The sequence below is a fragment of the Coenobita brevimanus genome, chromosome 6, assembly GCF_032717465.1.
Source record: "Coenobita brevimanus isolate Jiangsu-jjx chromosome 6, ASM3271746v2, whole genome shotgun sequence".
NCBI classification, from domain to species: Eukaryota; Metazoa; Arthropoda; class Malacostraca; order Decapoda; family Coenobitidae; genus Coenobita; species Coenobita brevimanus.
This window is the reverse complement of record NC_136959.1, coordinates 9,446,444-9,456,551: the sequence shown is the minus strand read 5'-3', so window position 1 is coordinate 9,456,551 and position 10,108 is coordinate 9,446,444. Positions and strand designations below refer to the sequence as shown.

Genomic DNA, 10,108 nt, shown 5'->3' with positions numbered 1-10,108 from the left:
AAGTTCCACGTGAACATAATCATAGTATTCATCTGAGTTCATGCCTCTACACAGCACATACTTCCCTGAGTTTACAGGCCCTCCAGTCACGTTTCTGCACACAGACTGTTGTGCACCGGTATCACGAAACACAGTAACTGGATAATTGATCCCATGAATTTTCACTGTGCCATGACACATAAAAGGTTTACACCAGTCTAGGGACGATTTCTGAGGCAGTTCACCCGGAGGTGGCGTAGCATGTTGGGTAACTTTTTCAGCCTGAGCTGGCAGCGAGCACAGCCGGCTGCACTCCAGCTTTCCACAGACTTCTCCCTCACCGTTACCACTCTCCCAACTCCTCTCGTTCACCTGACTCGAACCTACAACTAGTGCCACTGGTTTGGCATTTTGGGAGGCCTTCCACTTAGGGCAGTTAGGCTTGATGTGCCCACTCTGTTTGCAAAAGTAACAAAGTAGCTTTGAACTGGATACGGGGCTCTTTCTCCCTGAATTCCTTTTCTCCTCTGGACTTCCCTTGGACTGATTCACGGGAGATTTATCCCAGGCCGGACCACTCACAGTCCTCTCCCTGGAATGCTGAAAATTATCATACTTGACCCCCATACTCCGCAAGGCCAACACCTGGTCATCAGCCCACGTCGCTGCTTCCTTCAAGGTCTTAAATCTCTTCTCCCTAATTTTAACACCAATTTCTTTGTCAGCCATGTTGGTAAAATGTTCCATCAAAAGCAGTTCACTCACATCGTTATACAAGGTGGCGCTCTCACTCAGCAACCACTCGTCTAACGTCTCCTCCAGATACCTGGCGTAGGCCATATAGGTATCAGCAGTTCTTTTCCGAGCACCACAGAACAACAACCGATAAGCCTCTGGTCTAAGTTCATATACCTTAAGAATGGCTGCTTTAAATTCATCATAATCATCTACATCCTCAGGGCTCATCCTATTATACGCTTCCAAAGCTTTTCCCTTCAGCACATTAGATACCAAGCCCACCCAGCGCTGCCTGGGCCACTCAAACTCCCTAGCCTTCTTTTCAAACCTGACAAACCATTCTGTCACCTTCAACTCATCAAATGCTGGCACTAATTTCAGACTCCTTGAGAGTCAACTCTCCCTATCCTCTGCACGGCCTGAGGTATGGGTATCTGAAGTAGACCTGTTAGCAGTCACCTCCAAGCAAGGATGGAGTCAATTATGAATTGAATTGGAATTGAATTGGAATTGATGTGAAAAATGCATGAATTGGAATTGAATTGAATTGAAAAAAAATATTTTGAAAATAATTGAATTGATTTGGAATTGATATCGAAATAATTAGAACTGACTTGGAATTGATACCAATTAATAGCATGAACTGATATGAATTGATACCAATTAATAGCAATGAATTAATATGAATTGACTGATGTTATTAAAAATAAATATTGTGATCAGACATTATAAAATACTGTATAGTTTACTGGCAACTTGGCAAGTGCCAACAATGTATGCATAACATAGCTTAATTTCAATTATACTGTGATGTTTGGCAACATTATTCGTGTAATCATATCACAGTAGGCCTGGTAAACTTAAACTATGTTCTTTACATATAGCCTATGTTTTAATAATATAGGCTATTTAAGAATGTGTTCTTTTCTTTATAATTGTCTCTACAATTATTTAAAAAAAAATTTGTATGATGTCTATTTCAAGAATGGCAGGTTTGAATCCTGTCAGTTTGCCTGGATGAGCTGGTGTGTACATGTCCAGTACATGTCCTGCCTAACCTGCCATACCCTGTTGGCCAGTGTGCAAAGTTCAGTAGTGTGGTGGAAACCACTGGCAGCTGGTCTATGATAAGTGGCTTACTCTGCTTTAAAAAACAAATCCTGTGACAAAAATGACACTAAAATCAAATGTACATAGCTATTTCAACATGCCTTCCAGTTCTAGTGAATGCAAACCAGGAAACCTTAAAGCTGTTTGCCGTCACTGTAACCAGCCTGTTGGTGGATCTACCAAAGCAACATCAAACTTCAGGAGGCATTTAGAGGTGAGCATTTGGTTACTTTAGTAGTACCTGATTAGTATTTTAGACAGAAGAAATTAAGAAGAATTTCTTTAGATATTCAGTACACTATGGCTACTACTGTATGAGAGAGAGAGAGAGAGAGAGAGAGAGAGAATTTTATTACCCTCTTTCTTTACACTTTTTCAGTGTACTTAGTACTTACAGTATTTGTTTATTTGGTTAAAGTCAACACATTTGATATTTATAGTTATTAGTGCAGTTGCAGTCATTCATAAACTATACTGTACTGTAATATCTTTTTGTGCTTTTGGGTTTGGTATTGTACCTAACTAGAACCTAGCCTAACCTCTTGAAAGCTGAACAAAAACAGGCTGAAATAGGGTTATTAGTTGTAAGGTATGTATTAGCTGTATGAAAAAGAAAAGGAAAGACAGGTGTTTGTTAAAATATACTGTAATATTGTCTTTTTGTGCCTTTGGGTTTGGTAATGTACTGGTACCTAATTAACCTAACCTAACCTCTTAGAAGCTGAACCAAAACAGGTTGAGATAGGGTTATTAGTTGTAAGGCATGTATTAGCTGTATAAAAAAGAAAACAGGAAAAACTGGTTTTCAATAAAATATCCTGTAATGTAGCCTCTTTTGTGTGCTTTTGGTTTTGGTACTGTACCTATCTAACCTAGCCTAACTCTTTAACCCTTTAACCGCGGGTGTCATTCCAGAATGACATTGCAAAAACTGGACCAAACCGTGGGTGTCATTCTCGAATGTTTGTGAATATTTTGAATACCCCGCATTTTTCCTGTGCGCCAGTTGTTTCAAGGGAGAGTAGCTATTAAGTTCTTTCACTCCAGCCGACCCCCACCTCCCTCCTCCCCCCCCTGGGGCCCCACCACCCACCCCCTGGGCCCCCCACCCCACCCCTGACCAACATGCATCAGTATCTGTCCAGCTGTGTGAGTGACAACACTGCTGATGTGGAAGTGAAGTGCAGGCAATTACAGTGCCTTTTACCTGCCTCAGTGAACACAGAGTGGGTGTTTATCGTATGTGCAGTGTTCATATATGTTTATAGTATTATTATCAGAATGAGGTTGGCATTTGGTAATGGTGTGTGAGCGAAAAATAGTGATTACAACACCGCTGATATGGCAGTGAAGTGCGGGCAATTACAGTGCCTTTTACCTGCCTCAGTGAACACAGAGTGGGTGTTTATCGTATGTGCAGTGTTCATATATGTTTATAGTATTATTATCAGAATGAGGTTGGCATTTGGTAATGGTGTGTGAGCGAAAAATAGTGATTACAACACCGCTGATATGGCAGTGAAGTGCGGGCAATTACAGTGCCTTTTACCTGCCTCAGTGAACACAGAGTGGGTGTTTATCGTATGTGCAGTGTTCATATATGTTTATAGTATTATTATCAGAATGAGGTTGGCATTTGGTAATGGTGTGTGAGCGAAAAATAGTGATTACAACACCGCTGATGTGGCAGTGAAGTGCGGTTAATTACAGTGCCTTTTACCTGCCTCAGTGAACACAGAGTGGGTGTTTATCGTATGTGCAGTGTTCATATATATTTATAGTATTATTATCAGAATGAGGTTGGCATTTGGTAATGGTGTATGAGCGAAGGTAATGGTGTGTGAGCGAAAAATAGTGATTTTAGATCGCTCACTTCTAATGGCACTGCCCATCCAGTGATAGTCAACGAAATCATGAAACCTACATCATTGCAAAGCCGAAGGTGAGTACTTTCTAATGGTACCTTATTTTTTGCTCTAGATTTATTCTGTGCAGAGTTATAAAGGTTTAAAGTTTGTTTACATTTTGGTCGAAACCCCCGCGGGATAGGACAGTCGGGGCAAAACAATGCCCGCGTTAAAGGGTTAAAAGCTGAACCAAAACAGATTGAGACAGAGTTATTTGTCGTAAGATATGTATTAGTTGTATAAAAAAAGAAAAAGGAAAAACAGTTTTTTTTTTTATAAAATATACTGTGGCCAGTAGTGGATTCGGACTGCCGACCATCAGATCAGTTGCTGAGTGCTCAACCAACCGAGCGGATTTTGAACTATTACCATCAGGTCAGTCACCAAACGCTCTACCAACCGAGCTGGGGTTCTGGGTAGCTCGGCTGGTGGAGCGCTTGGCTACTGATCTGATGGTCGGTAGTTCGAATCCATCGCTGGCCAGTGGCCACCTTTGGAGGGAAGTAGTGTAGCAGTCTCCTGTAATTCTAGCGAGGCTACATAGTAATATGGCTTAGCTCTATGGATTAATTTCCATTTTTATATCAGTCAAGCCACCTGGATCCCCTAACAGTATTATATGTAAACTCTGTACATGGGTGGGAAGTTTTCTTCAGAGCCTTGTAAAACTAAATAATTTATTTTCCCTTGTTTTTCTTTTCAGAAGAACCACCCAGAAATCTATGAAAAGCTCGATATTCCACCAGCAGATGCACAACAGCCCTCAATGGTTAACTTCATGAAAGGCAGTACCAAAGGAAGCAAGTGGACATCCACCAACTCACGGCAGATTGAACTTACTAACTGTATTGTGAACTTTATTGCACATGATCTCCTTCCTCTATCCCTGGTTGATAGTGAGCGATTCTGCATGCTCATGGTGACTGCAGAGCCAAAGTTTTCAATGCCTAGTCGTAAGCATCTGAGTAGTGTACTTCTACCACAAAAGTCAAAAGGTGTTCAGTCCCGGTTGAAGACCAAGTTACAGAAAGCCCAGAGTTTATGTGTGACAGTTGATTTGTGGTCCAGTAGGGATATGAGGTCCTTTATAGGTGTAACTGGTCATTTCATACTTGACTACAACATGAATAGTGTTATGCTGGCATGCCGTCGCTTCAAAGGCGCCCATACTTCAGAAAATATGTATGAGCTTTCTCAAGAAACAATGGCCCTCTATAATGTTGGGAGTAAGGTAACTACCATTGTTACAGATAACGCAGCAAATATGGTGAAGGCATTTACTCTTTTCCCAATGGAGCAACTTGAAGATGATGACGATGGTGATGATTTTGGTGTCAATGTCTGTGATACCCTTCCATCTAATGATACAGCACCTACAAAGTCTACAGTGTATGAATATCTACCCCCAAATCGCAGTCCATGCTTTGCTCATACTTTGCAGCTTGTGGTAAAAGATGGCTTGGAGAACGATAGTCAGATCAAGCAATTTCTGGCAAAAGTAGCAAAGCTAGTTAGTTTTTGTAGAAAATCAACAACTGCTACAGAAATTCTATCAAATGAATTAAAGCTCCAGATGGCAACATGTACACGCTGGAATAGCCAGCTGATGATGATAAGGTCAGTGCTACGTGTTTCATCTAATGTGTGGGACAAACTTGACACTCCTTACAAGCTGAAACAGTATGAGCTGAACACCATAAAAGAGCTTTGTGATATACTTGAGCCATTTGAGTATGTGACACATCAGATTCAGGGACAAAACATGGTGACATCTAGTTTGGTAATTAACTGTGTTCGTGGCCTTCGGGCTGCTTTAGCTAATCTTCATGAAGTGCATAAGTGCAAACTTGTTTCTACACTGCAGGCCTCTACAGAAACTCGCCTGAGTAAGTTTGAGTCTATGGAGGATTTCCAGCTAGCTGCCACCTTAGACCCACGTTACAAGCTGGATTGGTGCCATGACAATGAAGTCGAAGACATTCGTGACCTTCTGACTAGGAAATACAATGCACTGAATGCAGCATGCAGTGGGTGTGGGGCTTCTTCATCTACTGCCCCTGAAGAACCACCACCGATGAAAAGGAACAAATTCTTTGCTTTGGTGAACCGGTCCTCTACACCAACAGCAAGACCATCAGAAACCAAGGTTTCACTCTACCTCAGCCAACCATGTATACAAGAAGACAGTGATCCCCTTGGCTACTGGAAGGCCAAACAAAGTGAGCTTCCCATCCTCACTATACTTGCAACAAAGTACCTAGCCATTTCTGCTACATCGGCTCCTGTTGAAAGACTGTTTTCTGTTGCTGGCAAGCTTTTCAGGCCTAAAAGGTGCAATTTAGGTGACAAAAAATTTGAAGAATTGATGATGATCAGATGTAATTCTGAGTAACATTTTTCCAGGGCCAATTTTGACATTCTAATTTTTGTTCCAAAAAAAGAAGTAAGTTTTGTTAAGGATATTGGATAGTATTGCGACTTGCAACAGTGTTGTTGATTTTAAAGGAAGGTCTTTGTTAAACATGAAAATTGAGATCTAATATTAACAATATACAGTATGTAACCTTGAAGTTGGTGACAAATTTTTGGAAAATAGATATGTGAATGAGTAAACAGTTTTTTTTTCCTCTTGATATTACTGGGAGTACCTGGGTGGCATAAGATTTAAATAAGTACCTTCAATTGGAATTGACAGGCTTATAAATTGAACTGGAATTGAAAACGTATTATTGAATTAACTGGAATTGAATTGAATTGACAAGCTTATGAATTGAATTGAATTGGAATTGAACATTTTTTTTCTAAATGAATTGGAATTGAATTGAATTGAATAATTCACATTTTACGTTGAATTGGAATTGAATTGAATTGATAAAAATTAATTGACCCCAACCCTGCCTCCAAGTGAGTCTTCTCCAGCTCAAATCGCATTTTTTCACGCTGCAACTCCATCTCTTCTTTCTCTCTTGCACGCTGCATCTCCATCTCATCTCTGGCACGCTGCATCTCCCTCTCTTCTTTCTCTCTTGCACGCTGCATCTCCATCTCTTCTTTCTCTCTTGCAAGCTGCATTTCCATCTCCATCTTTTTCAACTCCAACTGCAACTGAGCCTCCGGTGACAAGACTCCAGGGTATATGGGAGTGGAATGAACAACTCCAGGGAAAGCACTAGACATACCTGGGGGAACTGCTGTAAACTGGCTCGGCGGCATCATAGATGGTAATGGTGGGGTAGCGAAACGAGGCAACTCGGCACCATGGTTAAACACAGGGCTCACACGGGGAGTACCTTTGCTATGTGCCTCTCGTTGTTCCACAATTTCCTTATCCACAGGTGACTCAGCACGTACGCCTTCTGGTGTAGACACGCGTGACTCCATGGCGACAATTCAATGGCAGTACTGAATAATGAAAAAACTAATGCTGACTGAGAAACTTCACACTCATCAACTTCACCTCAAAGCACAGAGAACGCCAAGGTAACGATATCCTAGCAAGAAGAAGGCACTGTTAGGATATCCTGATGCAAGGTCGCCACTGTTACGGTAGCGCCAGCCCGGGGCTATTACAAAAAGACAAGGTAGTTTTAGATGATCGGCCTCCACTGCGTTGTGAAAATAACGCAGACCCCGGCACTCACACTTCGTAAACTAGAGAAAAACTGCGCAACGGAAGAATTATTAAAGTACGCAACCCTCTGTACTTTGATAGTAACAAACGGAACAGCCTACCTATGGATCTAGCCTACTATCGTCACTACCGGAAATAATACCGCCCGAGACAGTCTACAGGAACACCTCCCACTTATTTCCGGTGGTGACGAATTTCTACTTAACCCATGTCCAAGGGGGAACGCAGTTGATAGCTCACGATCAGCGCTCTTTTAGGGATTTTGTCCCTAGATTGGAACTTTTCAGTACATTTAGTGACAAATTTAGGGATTTTGTATTTTTAGGGATTTTTTGGTGATTTTTGGTCATATTTAGTGATTATTTGGGGATTTTTGCTTATTATGTGTTATAATTGACATAGAATGCCCTCAGTAATGGGTGAAAAGGGTAAATAGCTTGTAAATATTGCCAAAATAGTATTTTCTTTGTGGTCAGCTGTTTGTGAACATTACTCTATTTTGGAAGTTTTAATTGGTCAGACGTATTACAGTTTCAACCAATCACGAGCTAGCATTTCAAGTTTGTTTATAGGCCGCCATGTTGCAAGCTTTTTCACACACGCTGAGTAAGTACTGAAAAATTATTTGAGTTTTTAGCCCTAACATTAAATGTTACTTCTTAGCAGACCCCCATACATATAAATAAGGGTTGTATATGAAGTTTATGACAACAGAATGTCAAAGAATCCACACATTGGAGGAGTTTCAAAGGTTTTGCAATATTCATTCATTCATTGCCAGACGCCATGTATCCCACACGGGGTGGCCAAGGGCTTAGAGTTAATTGTTTTACAGGGAGGGGCACTAATCCTCCACCAACCCCACTTGACACGTAGGGATGCCAACAGCATCTTGTGTTCCCAGGCGGTCACCCATCCAAGTACTAACCAGACCCAACGTTGCTTAACTTCGCTGATCGGACGGGAAGCGGTGTACTCAACGTGGTATGGCCGTTGGCAATATTTCTGTTCACAAAATACTTGGCCTTTCACAAACACGTTGGCTATCAATGGAGAATGTTGTAAACAGAGTATTGGAGCAATGGGATGCACTTCAGCTTTATTTTACAGACCAAGTAGCAGAAAAGAAAGATCCTTCAAATACAGTGATAACCATTCTACAAGCACTGAACAACAAATTTATCAAATTTCAGTTGGAATTTATGTCCTTTCAGCTTAAACGGCTGAATGCTTTTAATACACTGTTCCAGAGTGAAGCCCCAGTTCATCATCTTCAAGATGAAGTTAACAAACTCACTCACTCACTCACTGCCAGACGCCATGTATCCCAGATGGGGTGGCCAAGGGCTTAGAGTTAATTGTTTTACAGGGAGGGGCACTAATCCTCCACCAACCCCACTTGACACGCAGGGATGCCAACAGCATCTGGTGTTCCCAGGCGGTCACCCATCCAAGTACTAACCAGACCCAACGTTGCTTTAACAAACTCCTAAAAGAAATACTGTGTGACTTCATGAAAATAAGTGTAGTAAGATGTGAGGACCCTTTTACTGTTGACATCTATGACTCCAAAAACAGAGTAGACATTGATCATGTGTATGTTGGTGTAGCTGCAACTGCTACACTTTCTGAGTGTACGCAAAGAGACCCCAGTGCGGCTAGACAGGTTCGAGTGTCATGCAGAAACTACATGGTGGAACTAACAGAACAAATACGACAGAGATTCAAGGAGATACAAAGAAAAAGCTATAGTCATCTCAAATTCTTGGAGCCTTCTAATGCTATTAACTGTCACCCTGCCTCTTTATCAGAAGTATATGAATCTTTCTCCTTTTTGCATGATGTAGCACCACTGAATTTGGTGGACATGGAGTGGCGGAAACAGGCAATAGAAGAAACTGATAAACTAAAAAACAATCAATCGGATCTTCAGTTCTGGAGAGAACGGCTTAGCCAGAAAACCTTGAGTGGTGAGCTGAAATATGGAAATCTCTCCAGAGTTATTGGATGTATGATGTCACTTACATGTGCAAATGCCCCAGTGGAGAGACTCTTCAGTACATTAAAAGTCATAAAGACAGACAATAGAAATTCTTTGAAAAGAGAAACTGTTGTGGGACTTCTGCACAGAAAAGGAATGGCTTCAATGGGGATGTCTGCATGTGAACTATGTTTGGAAGACCATCCACGATTGTTGAAACATATTAGAAATGTAAAATCCAATGCAACAGACAGTGAAGCTCATGAGATAATTGCAAATACACTTAATCAATAATTAGTTTCTTGAAGAACAGAATAAACGTAATTTATTTCGATATATGGAATAGTTTACTTATGCTGAAAACACATTTGTTTCTTTCTACATATCTATACCTGACACCTATTCTTGAGAAGTCCTTGTGAAGAAGGATGGCTACAACAAAGCAACTCAGCAGTTACAAAGTTCACATCCTCCTAAGGCTCTTTAGCATTTACACCCACTCTATTAACCTAGCACATTTTATTTCGTATGGAATATATCATGTTACTCAGGTATCTAGGCCTAGATTTATCCAGCCTCCTCCCTCAAAATAAGAAAATGTGGAATAATGGAAAACCATTATTTATGTTCTAAGTACTGTATATTGATGATGTGTAAATGAAAGATATTTTCTTTAACACCTTTGCTATAGGCCTATACATTATTTATATGGATTACATATATTTTTATACATATACAGAATATCATACTATATACAATATA

The 10,108-nt window shown here is 40.8% G+C and overlaps 1 protein-coding gene and 1 non-coding gene across 2 annotated transcripts; one reads left to right on the top strand and one right to left on the bottom strand.

Annotated features, from left to right (window-relative positions):
• Positions 1 to 1,888: 1,888 nt before the first annotated feature.
• Positions 1,889 to 6,126, top strand: LOC145401852 (E3 SUMO-protein ligase ZBED1-like). Its single transcript, XM_080273991.1, has 2 exons — positions 1,889 to 2,041; positions 4,438 to 6,126. The coding sequence occupies exons 1-2, from the start codon at positions 1,889 to 1,891 to the stop codon at positions 6,124 to 6,126; spliced, it is 1,842 nt and encodes a 613-aa protein (XP_080130117.1).
• Positions 6,127 to 8,244: 2,118 nt separating this feature from the next.
• On the bottom strand, positions 8,245 to 8,363 carry LOC145403195 (5S ribosomal RNA). The gene has a single exon (XR_013897943.1). It is a non-coding gene; the product is annotated as a 5S ribosomal RNA (ribosomal RNA).
• Between the last annotated feature and the right edge of the window lie 1,745 nt (positions 8,364 to 10,108).